This window comes from Erythrolamprus reginae, chromosome 1 (genome assembly GCF_031021105.1).
Source record: "Erythrolamprus reginae isolate rEryReg1 chromosome 1, rEryReg1.hap1, whole genome shotgun sequence".
Taxonomy (NCBI): domain Eukaryota; kingdom Metazoa; phylum Chordata; class Lepidosauria; order Squamata; family Dipsadidae; genus Erythrolamprus; species Erythrolamprus reginae.
The window spans coordinates 140,501,233-140,516,787 of NC_091950.1; the positions used below are offsets into that span (position 1 = coordinate 140,501,233).

Consider the following 15,555-nt stretch of genomic DNA (forward strand, 5'->3'; position numbering starts at 1 on the left):
CAAGAATGGTGGAAGGTCTTAAGCATAAAATGTATCAGGAAAGACTTAATGAACTCAATTGTATAGTCTGGAGGACAGAAGGAAAAGGGGGGGACATGATCGAAACATTTAAATATAATAAAGGGTTAAATAATGTCCAGGAGGGAAGTGTTTTTAATAGGAAAGTGAACACAAGAACAAGGGGACACAATCTGAAGTTAGTTGGGGGAAAGATCAAAAGCAACATGAGAAAATATTATTTTACTGAAAGAGTAGTAGATCCTTGGAACAAACTTCCAGCAGATGTGGTAGATAAATCTACAGTAACTGAATTTAAACATGCCTGGGATAAACATATATCCATCCTAAGATAAAATACAGAAAATAGTATAAGGGCAGACTAGATGGACCATGATGTCTTTTTCTGCCGTCAGACTTCTATGTTTCTTTAATGGAATGGAAAGTTGACCAAAATTAAACACCCTATTATATCTGCATAAAAGATAGTTTCGTTTAAGACTATAGCAGTATGTTGAATGTTTAGCAATTTGTCAAGGAAAACAAAAGAAAATTATTCCACATGGGTAATCATAGTGCTGCTTAGGGAAAAAAAGGGAGGGGGAATATAAACTTCTCCTAAAGAACAAGAAAATATATTAAATAATTCTTTAGCACTCTCTCCTGCCATAGATTTTTAAAATACAGCATTATTCTAGAAAGCCAATTTGGATGAAGATAAGAACTTCTTAGAAACTAGATAATCCAAAAATGAATGGAAGAATCATTACAATAGATCGTTTGCTTCCTATCTCACCCAGGACAATTCTCCAATTAATCCAAATCTTATTCTCTACCCCCCTATCTCTCAGAAAGAAATTGAACCCATAATTCTGACTTTGTCTCAGGCAAAGGCCCAGGAGAAGATTATACCCTTGGAGATTCATTAAAAGTTAATACTGTTTGGTAGAAGCCTATTTTGGGCGAACTTTTTAATAATGCTAACTGCTCACACCAACTCCCTCAAGAGCAGTTGGAGTGCAATTCCAGTGATCCCAATATTTAAAAAAGGTAATTATTTTGGGAATTATAGACCAATTAGGCTGATTAACAACACAGCCGGATGCATGTAAAACATCTATGTAACGTCAATGAAACAATGTATTTGTAGGGTAGCAGGCAGGTTTTAGAGTAGGATACTCAACAATTTTGTGGATTTCTGTGTATGCTTTTGATTTTATCAGAAACAAGTTACGGGTTAAATTAGATAAAGGTTATTTACATTAATCATTAATCGCATGATGTTTGCTTGCCCTGCTCCTCTTTCATCTACGTATTAATTAGTAGGTCATTCCAGCTCCAAATGGATAATTTTGTTTGCCCAGGAAATGTGGGTAATGGGAACTTGTCCATATTACCTTATGCAGATGATTTATTGCTTACATCTTACTCTCAGATAAGCTTGCCCAGACAGTTAAGGGCGCTGGGTTGTCATGACTCCTCAAATATTTAAATCCCAAAATAGCAAAAATGATGAAACAGGGGTGGTGGGGAGGTGTATGTTAAGTGGACGTGTAGAGAAATTGATGTGATGAAATGTACAGAGGAGCAGGCCTTTGGCAATCCAGAGATTTCCTTGAAAGAGGCCTGGATTAAGACACTGGATGGTCCCAAGCTAGTCAGAGGTGGGTGGTGGGTGGAAGAGGTTTAGGGAAGCCTCTCCCTAAAATCTTTCAGGATATATGTAGTAAGTTAAAAATAGTTTGGCAAGCTTCTGCCTATTAAGTGTGAGCAAATAAAGAACTGAACTCAATTGGAACCCACGGCCATGTCTCTGGGTTTAGGTCTATAATTTGTGTACTCAAATAGAGGTATTTGTTTATGTTGTTTATGTTTATTTAGATTTGTATGCCTCCCCTCTCCGCAGACTCGGGGCGGCTATTTATTGTACTGTATGTGCAAAGGGGAAAGGGATCCATCCACACCACTAACTCTTTACTCATCTTCCACAGTACTGTTGGGAAAAAAAGCCATTTGTTCCAAACTGGGAGAAAAATGCAAGAGTGGATAAATTTGGAGGCAAACTCCATTTATTTAGTCATCAGAAGCAAAGTGTCTTAGCGTCAGTTCTGAGACAGTTGACCAGCTGGCGTGGGAAGTAGAATGATTTTTACACCCTTTTGGACCTTTGAGATTGAGATGCCTGATGGGGCTATGTGATCATTTGTTTGTTTGTTCATTCGTTCCTTCATTCATTCTAGTTGGAGGGGACCTTGCAGGTCATCTAGTCCAGCTGCCCCCCCCCCCCAAGCAAGAGTTCCTACCCCATTTGAGACAGTCCAATCTCCCCTTGAAGGTCACAATTGTTGGGGCTCTCACAATCTCCACTGGCAAGCTGTTCCACTGGTTGATTGCTGTCACCATCAGAAAGTTTCTCCTTACTTCCAGGTTGATTCTCCAAAGAGGCGGAGGCAGCAGTCAGTAGGTTGACCTCGTCCGTCAACCAATCAGGACTGAGCCCATACTATAAAAGATTCTGGTCTGTCAATCCCTCTGCTTTTTCGCTCAGTCCTCAACAGTTCAGGATGTGTGGTTCAACCTGACTTTACTGCTCTCTCCTTCCTCTCCCTCTCTGCCTTACAGTGCCAATCTTCTACTTCCAGGTATTTTAAAAAAGAAAAAGAAGAAGGAAAACTTTTCTTATATAAAAAGAGAGAGAGGTTTTTTTAATTTTTTCATATATTAAAACTTTTGTAAGAGAATCAATTCATATATATATTTCTTTCTATTCCATTCATTTAGTATTCTTTTTATTCAACCATATATAAATCCTTTCCCAAATTTTATAAAAATCTGATTCTTCTTGATTATTTAACCGCCTCGTCACCATGTCCATCTCTGCACACTCTATGATTTTCTTCAGTATGTCATCCTCCTTGGGGATATCTTTTTCTTTCCATTTTTGTGCATATACAATCCTGGCGGCCATCAAGATATGAGTTATTAAATAATAAATTTCCTTTTTAAATTTTTATTTTGTTATACCTAGTAGAAAAAATTCTGGGGTTTTCCTAATCTCCTGAAGGGTAATTTCTTTTATCCATCTTTCTATTTTATTCCAATAAAGTTTGGCTTTTTGGCAAGTCCACCACTGATGATAGTAAGAACCTATTTCTCTTTTACATTTCCAACAATTTGGAGATGTGTTCAGAAACATTTTTGAGATTCTATTAGGTGGTAAATGCCACCTGTAAAACATCTTAATCTGATTTTCTTTAAATGAAACTGATTTAGTTATTTTCCAATTACAGTGATCCCCCGGTTATTGCGTCCCCAACCATTGCGAACAGGGTAATTTGCGATTTTTGAACCCGGAAGTCAAAACACCATCTACGCATGCGTGCCCTTTTTTTCTATGGGCACGCATGCGTAGATGGGGCCCGGCAGATCAACTGCTGGGCGGCTTCCCTGGGTCTTCCCCCTCTTGCTGGCGGGAGGGCGAGCAGCGGGCATCAGCAAGGAGTTTCCCCACCGCCCACGCAAACTCCTCGCTGCCGCCCGCCCTTCGCCCGCCCACGCCGTTCATTCTCGCCGCTTTCGAGCTGAGTCCTGAAGCGAATTCGCTCCAGGACTCAGCTTGAAAGCGCCGAGAGCCAGCGGGGACAAGCCGTTCGCTGGTGCTGGCTCTCGGCGCTTTTGAGCTCAGGACTCAGCTCAAAAGCGCCGAGAGCCAGCGGGGACAAGCCGTTCGCTGGCGCTGGCTCTCGGCGCTTTTGAGCTGAGTCCTGAAGCGAATTCGCTCCAGGACTCAGCTCGAAAGCGCCGAGAGCCAGCGGGGACAAGCCGTTCGCTGGCGCTGGCTCTCGGCGCTTTTGAGCTGAGTCCTGAAGCGAATTCGCTCCAGGACTCAGCTCGAAAGCGCCGAGAGCCAGCGGGGACAAGCCGTTCGCTGGCGTTGGCTCTCGGCGCTTTTGAGCTGAGTTCTGAAGCGAATTCGCTCCAGGACTCAGCTCGAAAGCGCCGAGAGCCAGCGGGGAGAAGCCGTTCGCTGGCGCTGGCTCTCGGCGCTTTTGAGCTGAGTCCTGAAGCGAATTCGCTCCAGGACTCAGCTCGAAAGCGCCGAGAGCCAGCGCCAGCAAACGGCTTGTCCGCCGCCTGCCTGCCCGCTAGCGAGGAGCCGAAGATTGGGGGCGGCGCGGCTGTTTTAAAATGTCGCCGCCGGCATGGGGGGCTTGCCAGCACCCCCCGGACCCCCAACCCGGGTTTGGGGGGCTGCTAGGAAGCCCCCCATGCCGGCGGCGACGTTTTAAAACAGCCGCGCCGCCCCCAATCTTCGGCTTCTCGCTAGCGCTGCGGGAGTAAAAACACCATCTGCACATGCGCAGATGGTGTTTTTACTTCCGCAGCGCTACTTCGCGAAAACCCGCTCGTTGCGGGGGGTCCTGGAACGGAACTCTCGCAACGAGCGGGGGATCACTGTATATGTCCAGACTCTTTCCCAAGTATCTAAGTCAATTTCTTTTCCTAAATTTTTACACCAACTTATCATATTATCTTTTAAGATCAAATTGGTAGTTTTAAAACTAATCAAATATTTATATACTTTTCCTATTAATTTCCTCTGGCTTGTAATTAACATGTTTCCTAAATAATTTTCCCCTTTCCTGAATATATATGGTTTGATGTCTTTTTGATATCTGGACTGAATCTGCATGTATTGCCATCAATCTATTGGTACTCCCTCATCTTGTAACTTTTGTCTAGATTTCAATTTCATTTATTCATCTATTAATTCTTTGTATTTCCATATCTTTCCTTCTTGAGTTAAGTTAGGGTGGCAAATTGTTTCTATTGGAGAAATCCATTCTGGAATTGTTAAGAAATGATATTTTTTTATATCCTTCCAAACATCTAATAATGCTTTTCTCATTGTATGTTTTTAAAAATAAGAATGTGTTTTATACTTATCATACTATATAAAGGCATGCCAGCCAAGCATAAGATCATGGCCCTCCAAATTCAATAATCTTCTATTTTCCAAAGTTAGCCTTAATTCAAGATAAGGCTGCAATCCTTAATTCAAGATAAGGCTGCAATCTGGTAATATAACTTCCAGTTAGGGAGAGCAAGTCCTCCTCTTTCTATAATATCTTCTAAAGCACTTAGTTTTATTCTTGCCTTTTTCCCTTGCCATAAAAATTTCTTAACAATCTTTGTTAATTCTTTAAAAAATTTTCCTCCAGGATTTATCAGAATAACCTGGAATAAAAACAATACTTTGGGTAAAATATTAATCTTAATTGTTGAAATTCTCCCTATGAAGGATAATTGTAAATTATTCTATATTTCTAAATTCTTTTTAATTTCACCAATGAGTTTCATATAATTGTCATTTTTTAGAGATATTGTTTTAGCTATAACCCAAATACCTAAATATTTCACTTTCTTTACTATCTTCATATCCGTCAAATTTTCCAATTGTCTTATTTGTATATCTGTCGTATTCTTAATTAATATTTGTGTCTTATTTCTATTAATTTTTAAGCCTGCAACACATCCATATAAATTCTATTAAATTTGGGATTGACGTTATAGGATTTTCTACAATAAAAACCACATCATCAGCAAAAGCTTGAACTTTGTAAGTTTCTTTTCCAATCTCTAATCCTTTAATTTTATTATTTGCTCTTATCTTTATTAATAAAACTTCCAAAGTTAAAATAAACAGTAATGGTGAAAGAGAACAACCCTGTCTAAAACCTTTGAAAATCTCAAAACTATCTAATTTTTCATTGTTCAATTTAATTTTAACTGTTTGATTTGAATATATCGCATCTATTATGTTAACTAATTTTGTTCCAAATTTCATTTTATTTAATTGCATTTTTATAAATGTCCAATCCACATTATCAAAGGCTTTTTTCGCATCCAAAAATACCAATGACATTTGCTTTCTGGATGTTGTTCATAAAATTCTAATGTATTGATAATCATTCTTAAATTATTTTTTATTTGTCTACCCGGCAGGAAGCCGTTCTGATCTTCATGTATTATTTCATTTAGAATTTGTAAAAGTCTAAATGCATAAATAGAAGTGAAAATTTTGTAATCTACATTTAATAAACATATTGGTCTATAATTTTGTATTCTATCTTTTTCTGTAAGAAGGAAAACTTTTCTTTCTCACCTTAACCGCTTCTCAGGGAGGGCTTCCAGGGGTGAAGGGAGGTTCGTCCTCCCACACACCCTTCCCCCTGGGCCAGCCAGCCGTTCTGCCAACGTTGCTGACATGAGCCAGGTTGGGAAAGGGTTTCTCTGCTTTCCTGTGCCTTCTAAGCCTCTCTCTGAGTGCTTTCCTTCACGGCAACTGGAGTCGCCGAAGCGGAAATCCTCCCGATGGCAGCAATTTGGCTTTTGTTTTTTGCGGTGCCTGGCCTTAATCCATTTATGCAGCAGAATTCAGGGACCCTCCTGAAGAGGATAAAGAAGTCCAGATATAGAGCTGTCTGATGATGAAGGCATAGCCCCAGAATCCTTGGCAACCATAGGATTGTTCCTTCTGCCTCTCTTCTGTTCCCTCTTATTTAAAGCTCGCAAAGCTGCCAACATTCATGTTGCAGCTCCCTCTACCACCCCTGGGTCAGAGATTAATCCCCTTTTCTCCCTGTCTACCCCGGAGGCCCAGGTGATCCCATGTCTGCCCCTCTTTGTCCAGATGGATCATGGGCAGTGGCAATCTTCTGCAGGGGCTCTCCCCTTGGCCAATAATAGGAAGTTCTTTAACGTTGCTCCAGAATTAGCCCTTTTGCTCAATAACCTAGCACTGGACACCCCAATTACAGCTGTCCTCTCACTCACCAACCTTCCTGGCGATGCTGCAGAGCTGTTACGACTGAAAGACAAGAGACTCAAGCAAACCCTTGTCAAGAATCATCAGATAGGCAACTGGGCAGTAAGAGCAGCCACTTCGGCTTCCTTCTTTTCTAGAGCTAACTTAACCTGGTTACGAGACTTGCAGGAAAGGATTCCAGTGGCTGATACCAAATCTCACCAGGACATAGCTAAGATACTGGCAGCGGACGCCTCCCTGCAAGCAGCCAGGTTCGCCTCCCGTACCATGGGCCACATCAGTCATAGCCCACAGACTACTTTGGCTGCGCTCTTGCCAGCTGATGCCAAGCATAAATGGAAGCTCGCCACATCTCCCTTTGATGGCCAACATCTCCGAGTCCTCGGAGAGGGGCGGCATACAAATCTAATAAATAAATAAATAAATAAATAAATAAATAAATAAATAAATAAATAAATAAATAAATCTCTTTGGCGCATACCTGGACCCATTACAGACAGAGGACAAAGACAAACACAAGATATTACCTGCAACATCTCGCAGAAGTAATACTCAAGCTGCTTCTCCTCCTAGTAGACCCTTTCATCCCACTGTCCAGACCTCTGCCCTTCCCAGACAACAAAATTTCTCAGGGTGGAGGCAGAGGTCCTTTCAAAACCAGTCCTTTCGAGGCAGAGGGTCCAAGCGGCCATTTTGAGGTGGAGGAGGTCATTTCTTCCAATGCACTAAGTGAGTTACCATTGGATCTGGATCCTCCCATTGGTGGTCGCCTGTCTCTTTTTGCGAACCAATGGTTGGAAACCACATTGCGAACCAATGGGAGGAAACCAAATGTGTGGGTGAGGGAGATGGTGAAATTTGGCCTCTCCCTAGAATTTCTCTCCCCTCCCCCACTATTCTTTATTCAGTGCCCTATGTCTAACAATTTAACCAAGAAACGCCTCATGACCACTTACTGCACATCAGTGCCATTCAGCTGGTCCTGGATCTTGAAGCTGGATCAGGATTTTATTCCATCCTTTTCTTGGTCCCCATGTCTTTGGGTGGAGCCATTCTTGATTTCAGGAGGTTGAACCATCATATTCGTTTTTGTCCCATTAATCAATAATTTAATAATTTAAAGGTTTGTTCACAGAGTTTATTTAAGATCTAAGAGTTTTGTCGATCGGTGTCTTCTGTAAGTCGTACCAAGTATAATATAATTTGTCTCATGAGTTGTTAATTTTACTTGATGTTATTCTTGGATCGGCTTCTTTGTAGATAATTTTTAGATATTTTCTTTGCTTAAACCAATAATACCATTTCTCCCAGGCTAGTGGCTTTTTTTAGATAGAAAAAGGAAATGCAGAGAAAGAAAGTGTCCCTTTGATTGAGCCAAAATTAAATTGATAGAGAGCTCTAGTGGCTTTTTTTTAGATAGAAAAAGGAAATGCAGAGAAAGGAAGTGGCCCTGTGGTTGACCCAAAATTAAATTGACAGAGAGCTCTAGTGGCTTTTTTTTAGATAGAAAAAGGAAATGCAGAGAAAGAAAGTGGCCCTGTGGTTGACCCAAAATTACAAGTGCCAGAGGTCAGTAGTAGCAATGCAAGACTGACCGGCCCCTTTTAATTACTGGAAAGCCCTGATGTATCACTTCTACAGTAACAAAATTCCTTACGTACCAGAACTATACAGGTTTGGTTTCCCTTTCAGTGGCACCCAGCAGATGCAGCAAGACAGGCCCTCAAAAAGTATTTTTCTTTTCTTGGCTTGGCTTAATTGCTTGGTGGCTTTGCCCACAGGATGAGATTGGCACACTTTAGAACTGGAACTTGGGGAGAGAGGAACTGCCCTCTTGCTCACAAAGCTTTTTCTTCTAGTGTCCTGGCTGGCTGGCTTTGCCCCCAGGACAAGATTGGCATACTGGCAAGCTGGAAACTGGTGTAGAGAGGAACTGCCCTCTTGCTCACAAAACTTTTTCTTCTGGTGCCCTGGCTGGCTGGCTTTGCCCCCAGGACAAGACTGGCACACTGGCAAACTGGAAACTGGTGTAGAGAGAACTGCCCTCTTGCTCACAAAAGTCTGTTTGTTTTTGTCTCCTGGCTGGCTGCCTGGCTTTGCCCCCAAAATAAGAGTGGCAAACAGGAAAACTGCAATTGGGGGAGAGAGGAACTGCCCCCCTGCCCCCCAAACTCTGTTTCTTCTGGTGCCCTGGCTGGATTGCTATGTTGGTATGCCCCCTGCCCACACAAGTTTTCTTCTTTCTTTACCTTGGATGGCTTTTGAAGACAATGTCACAGTTGAGAAATCTCCCTGTCAGTAGCAGCAGCAGCACTTTCCCTAACTAACTACTATATCTTTCAATAGCTATGGGCCGCATAGTCCTGCCTTTTATAGAGGAAGGTCAGGTGTCCCTCTGGACCAATCTCAGCCATGCATCCAATCACATGACCAATCACAGCTGTTCGTTGCATTTTATGTCCGGAGACCGCATGGCTTCAGCTTAGAAGAAGGCTGTTGGTTGGTGCATCGCGGAGTTCGTTCGAACGGCGAACTTTTGCACAGACTTTCAAAAGAGTTCGGGTTTGGGTTCGGCATGCCGAACATAGCAAAGTTTGGTACAAACCCAAACTATGCAAGTTCGGTTCGCCTAACACTAGTTGAGAATTTATGAAGATTTTTGTACAGAAAAGAGGCCAAGGAATTCATTTCAAAACCAACATATTTATAATTAACTCATCATTTTATTTGAAATAGAAATGTATAGAAACACTCTAAAATTCACAATAGACCAAACAAGGAAAGTGCTGCTAATCTTTTTGCATTTCCAGAATCTTGTCATGGCACATGATTCTTACTTTCTAGTTATCTTTATGACAACTTCATTATGAGAACTTAATTTCTATCTTCTGAGTAGATTTTTAAATAATATTTGTTGTCACAAATAACTGATGAAACCTGCACTTTTTTCTGATATCATAACTTTTCAGTTGGGCCAAGGTGGAGCTCAAAAAATTTCAGGACTTCTTTCTAGAAGTGTTCCTCAGCTTTGGCATGAGGCTTCATCTCCCCTCCCCATATTGTGGGTATAGTCCTGGCTGGATGGGACGCATTAGGCCGGGTTGAAACTTTCCAGGGCTAACCTGTCATGGCTGGATGAGATGCACTAGGTGAGTTGAGACGCTACTGGGTGCAGCAGTCCTGGCTGAAATAGGCCGGGTTGAGACTCCAGGGCGAACCTGTTCTGGCTGGATGGGGCGCACCTGTCCTGGCTGAACGAGGTGAAGTAAGCCGGGTTGAGACACTACTGGGCGCAGCAGTCCTGGCTGAACTAGGCCGGGTTGAGACTCTCCAGGGCGAACCTGTCCTGGCTGAACGAGGTGAACTAGGCCGGGTTGAGACACTACTGGGCGTACTTGTCCTGGCTGAACTAGGCCGGGTTGAGACTTTCCAGGGTGAACCTGTTCTGGCTGGATGGGGCGCACCTGTCCTGGCTGAACGAGGTAAAGTAGGCTGGGTTGAGACACTCCTGGGCGCAGCAGTCCTGGCTGAACTAGGCTGGGTTGAGACTCTCCAGGGCGAACCTGTCCTGGCTGGATGGGGCGCACCTTTCCTGGCTGAACGAGGTGAAGTAGGCCGGGTTGAGACACTACTGGGCGCAGCAGTCCTGGCTGAACTAGGCCGGGTTGAGACTCTCCAGAGCGAACCTGTCCTGGCTGGATGGGGTGCACCTGTCCTGGCTGAACGAGGTGAACTAGGCCGGGTTGAGACACTCCTGGGCGCTCCTGTCCTGGCTGAACTAGGCCGGGTTGAGACTTTCCAGGGCGAACCTGTTCTGGCTGGATGGGGCGCACCTGTCCTGGCTGAACGAGGTAAAGTAGGCTGGGTTGAGACACTCCTGGGCGCAGCAGTCCTGGCTGAACTAGGCTGGGTTGAGACTCTCCAGGGCGAACCTGTCCTGGCTGGATGGGGCGCACCTTTCCTGGCTGAACGAGGTGAAGTAGGCCGGGTTGAGACACTACTGGGCGCAGCAGTCCTGGCTGAACTAGGCCGGGTTGAGACTCTCCAGAGCGAACCTGTCCTGGCTGGATGGGGTGCACCTGTCCTGGCTGAACGAGGTGAACTAGGCCGGGTTGAGACACTCCTGGGCGCTCCTGTCCTGGCTGAACTAGGCCGGGTTGAGACTCTCCAGGGTGAACCCTTTCTGCATGGATGGGGAGCAATAGGTGGGGTTGAGACTCTCCAGGGCAAACCCATTCCGTCTGGATGGGGTGCATCTGTCCTGGCTGAACAAGGTGAACTAGGCCGGGTTGAGACACTCCTGGGCGTACCTGTCCTGGCTGAACATGGCGAACTAGGCCGGGTTGAAATACCCATGGGCGCACCTCTCCTGGCTGGATGGGGTGAACTAGGCCGGGTTGAGACACTACTGGGCGTACCTGTCCTGGCTGAACATGGCGAACTAGGCCGGGTTGAAATACCCATGGGCGCACCTCTCCTGGCTGGATAGGGTGAACTAGGCCGGGTTGAGACACTACTGGGCGTACCTGTCCTGGCTGAACATGGCGAACTAGGCCGGGTTGAAATACCCATGGGCGCACCTCTCCTGGCTGGATGGGGTGAACTAGGCCGGGTTGAGACACTACTGGGCGTACCTGTCCTGGCTGAACATGGCGAACTAGGCCGGGTTGAAATACCCATGGGCGCACCTCTCCTGGCTGGATGGGGTGAACTAGGCCGGGTTGAGACACTCCTGGGCGCACCTGTCTTGGCTGGGTGGGGTGAACTAGGTGGGGTTGGGACACTCCTGGGTGCACTACAGCAGGTTGTGGCTGGTTCACACGGCGCATATTCTTATGTGAGGTTGTGACATTCTTCTGTGGCTTGGGGCAGATCATGTTGATTTCATGAGCAGCTACTGTTCCGTTCTGTGCTAGTTCCTCTAAATGGACTCTGATGTGATGTATGCCATCCTAGAAAAATGTTAATCCAAAATGTTACAATATAAGCTTTTAGTAGATAGTATCGTATAAATGTTGTATATTCATTTTTAAAAATCAGCAAAAACATATATATATATATACAGTGATCTCTCGATTAGCGCGGGGGTTACGTTCCAAGACCTCCCGCGCTAATCGATTTCCGCGTTATAGTGGTGCGGAAGTAAAAACCACCATCTGCGCATGTGCGCCATTTTTTTCATGGCCGCACATGCGCAGATGGTGGAGTTTGTGTGTGGGCGGCGGGGAAGACCAAGGGAAGGTTCCTTCAGCCGCCCAACAGCTGATCTGCTCCGCAGCGTGGAAGCAGCGAGGAGCCGAAGATGGGGTTTCCCCGTTGCCGCGCTGCGGAGCGGATCAGGTGTTGGGCGGCTGAAGGAACCTTCCCTTGGTCTTCCCGCCGCCCAGGCAAAGGGGAAACCCCAAGATCACTTGCCGCTTGCCGCTTGCCGTATTGCAGCTTGGAGCCTTGCTTCGCCTCCTTCGCTGCAATACGGCAAGCGGCAAGCGATCTTGGGGTTTCCCCTTTGCCTGGGCGGCGCTGGGGCCATGCGGAGCCGCTCATCTAGGGGGGCGTGGACCGGCAAGGTGCCCTCCGCTCTCTCTCTTTCTCTCCCTGTTACCGGTGTGGTATAAGAGAGAGAAAGAGAGAGAAAGGAGGGCGACTTGCCAGTCCACGCCCCCCTGGATGAGCGGCCCCGCATGGCCCCAGCGCCGGACTCCGCCGTTGCCTCCGCCCTTGTTCGGCTCTGCAGCTGAGAGGCCACGTCCACCCCTCCTCGGTGTCCCCGGCACCCAGCGTCCCCACGCCGCCTCCACCTCCCGGTAATGCGCCCGACCTCTGCCTCTCTCTTTCTCTCTCATATACCACGCCGGCAACAGGGAGAGAAAGAGAGAGAGAACTAGCGTGGACTTTTTTTTTATTTTTTAATATTTTATTTTTTTAATTAATATTTTTTGAAAAACCGCGTTGCAGCGTTTCGCGCTAATCGAGACCGTGCTAATCGAGGGATCACTGTATGTCACATGTTTTTTTGCTGAATTTGAAAATTAAGGGAGACTAGGATAGATCTATTTTGGCCTTATTTTGGCCTCGTCAGCTAGCCACACCCACTGGGACTTGAACCTGCAACCTTTACCTTGTAAATTTGGAAACCAGCCTTAAACAAAAAACACTTCATAAAAATCACCATGTCAATCCTTCTAATAATTATGATTACAGCAACCAATCAGATCACTAAAACATAATCACCCAATCTATTTGCTACATTCAAACCAAATCTCCACCCCCACACTATATACTAGGAAGAAATGACAGTTGCAAACATTCCATTTTACAACAACACGAAGCTTGGAACTTCAGCCTGATGATGGTGAATACACATACACACAGAAAGATACACACTTAAATTTTATTTAAATCTCTTTGAATGTTTTTACATTAATTGCTATGTTTCAGAAAATGTTTCAACAGTAAAATTGGCAAGGACCTCTCCCATCTTTCATGATGGTAGCTTGCAACTATGGAATTTCTCTTCCGTTATTGTTTTTAACACAACTTGTTCCTCTTTTTGATATGTGAATAAAAGGAACCTGTAGGTCAGTGGTAGGTTGTTCTCAGTTTGGCCCAGTTCTGCGAACCAGTAGTGCCGGTGGGATGCTCTACCCACCCTGGAGGTTTCTGTGCATGTGCAAAGGCATCACACATGTACGTGAACTGGTTGCAAAGGGTTTTAGAATCTGCTACCGCTGTAGGGGACCCATTAGCCCTATTGGGTAGAGCAGACCAAGAAACTACTTCTCTGTACGGCTAAGAACACAATATGGTAATAACAGAATTCCCCTGTTTCACTTTACCTTGATGTTAATTAGAGAGAGGGTTGTCCAATACCTTTTCTCTCTTCAGTTTCTTAGAATGAACTGAATCCCTGCTGGTCTGATTAGTTTGATAGCAACTCTAGCTTCTGTGTTTCAGAAATCAATCCCTGTGATTTTTGCATTGCCTGTATATTTGGGGGTTGGGGGGATGCAGACAGGTGTCTACATAAATTATATTTCTGCCTTTCCCAGCCTGCTGAGATTTGGGGGTGGCAATTCTCCTAATTCCTAGCCAACATTGTTTTTGGTTGATGCAAATGTAAGCCTAAAATATCTGATTGGGAAAAGCTCTTCTAGGTAGAAATTCAGATCCCCTCCCCCACCCCCAGCATTTTCTAGCAAAGTCTCACCTTATATATTACACCATGGCCACCATAGCCAGCAAAGAAGGCAACTGTCCTATTATGTGACGTGATCATGTGACGACAGATGGTACAATTGGAAACTTCAAAAGCTTTCCTAAATTCATCTGTTGAAAAAAATTAATGCATTAAATATGAAAGGCCTTTTTATTCAAAAAGATTCCAAAGGCAGTAGCATTAATAGGCTCTGTTATTATGTGTTCTTTAGATTACTTACATGGTCATCATAACAACACCCCACCATTGTTTGAAGAGATATAAAGGCTAGAAGCAGATTGAAGAATTTAATTTCTGTAATTTGTATTTGTTATGAATTCTTGGAGCTTCCTCCACAGTACAGTTAAACAACTAATTTTGGACTATAATTTACAGAATTCCATGTGGGCTGGAGAATTCGGGGTGTTGAAGTTCCCTCCCGGAAAGAAGAAGCTACAATAGTCACAAATTAATTTGTTTGGTCCAGGTATAAGGATTTGTAAATCATATAAATGGGTGACCCTGGCCAATAAACAACAGAGAATAAAATATATGGGGTGAAAGGAGGCTTAAGGTGATGCCTTTTAATAAAGTTAGTTGGAAAAAGTATTGCCAGGCTCCTTCTGCTTGCTGGCTTCTTTAAATTAACATATCTCTCCTTAGAAAGGAAAGCCTACATCTATTCTAAGTTGTAGAAATAGCAATTAGATATTCTGAGTCAACTTGATATCAACTGTTCATTCACAGGAAGAAAGTTGTCTAACTTCCTTTTGCTCAATAATAGTAACTACTAAATATAGGAGTAGCCACCACACCAAACCAGAAAAGAATTACTACAGTCCCCTACAGACCCAAGTATCCTTTTGTTATAAGAGATGTTGCAACTCCAATTAAGTATTTTGCAGGATAGCAGACTATTGTACTTACCCACAACTTTAAAGCGGATCTCTTGGCTGTGACTTGGAAACACAAGCAATTGCACACCATCATCTCTGCAATTATAGTGATACTGGATGGCTTCCGTGCCAGCTTTCCAGATGTCTACTTTCCCTTGACATAACCCCAGAATCACTAGGATTACTAAATTTAGGGAGCCACTACAACCCCACTCCATGGTTGTAGCAGCCAAATAAACGAATGCTGCACCAACAAACTGCTACTGCTGGTAAAAACGGAAGGGTGGGAGAACTGGAACTATTAAAAGAGCAAGGGGGGGAGGTTAATTGGCTGAAATGAAAATTCACCCAGCAGTATCTGCACCTGGGGATCTGCAGAGGCCAAATTAGTGGCATTCCCCAAGGCAGCCTACTTGGACCAACACTCTTCATACTCTACATAAATGACCTTTGTGATCACATTACAAACAACTGTGTTCTCTTCCCCGATGATGTAAAACTTTTCAACGCCACCGATAACACAGCTACTCTCCAGAAAGACCTTGACTTTGTGTCCAAATTGTCAAACATCTGGCAACTTCAAATCTCAACCAACAAATGCTCTGTTCTTCACATTGGCAAAAAGAATCTGAACACCA

At 44.2% G+C, this 15,555-nt stretch overlaps 1 protein-coding gene across 2 annotated transcripts; it reads right to left on the bottom strand.

Annotated features, from left to right (window-relative positions):
• Positions 1-9,529: 9,529 nt before the first annotated feature.
• On the bottom strand, positions 9,530-15,337 carry LOC139158615 (glutamine-rich protein 2-like). 2 transcript variants are annotated; one of them, XM_070735946.1, is made up of 4 exons: positions 14,949-15,337; positions 14,034-14,152; positions 10,267-11,778; positions 9,530-10,167 (listed from the first exon to the last, which is right to left on the bottom strand). In XM_070735946.1, exons 1-4 carry the CDS (start codon positions 15,133-15,135, stop codon positions 9,952-9,954), a joined length of 2,034 nt encoding a protein of 677 aa, XP_070592047.1. In that variant the 5' UTR covers positions 15,136-15,337; the 3' UTR covers positions 9,530-9,951. The 2 variants fall into 2 exon arrangements, with proteins under 2 accessions (XP_070592047.1, XP_070592042.1); XM_070735941.1 differs by having other exon boundaries at positions 9,530-11,778; positions 14,949-15,195.
• Between the last annotated feature and the right edge of the window lie 218 nt (positions 15,338-15,555).

Coding starts and splice junctions, on each gene's coding strand:
- LOC139158615 (XM_070735941.1), bottom strand. CDS start 15,135: ATGGAGTGGGGTTGTAGTGGCTCCCTAAATTTAGTAATCCTAGTGATT. Junction 14,153..14,948: donor GATCCGCTTTAAAGTTGTGG/GTAAGTACAATA, acceptor TTTTTTCAACAG/ATGAATTTAGGAAAGCTTTT. Junction 11,779..14,033: donor GCCATGGTGTAATATATAAG/GTGAGACTTTGC, acceptor ACATTTTTCTAG/GATGGCATACATCACATCAG.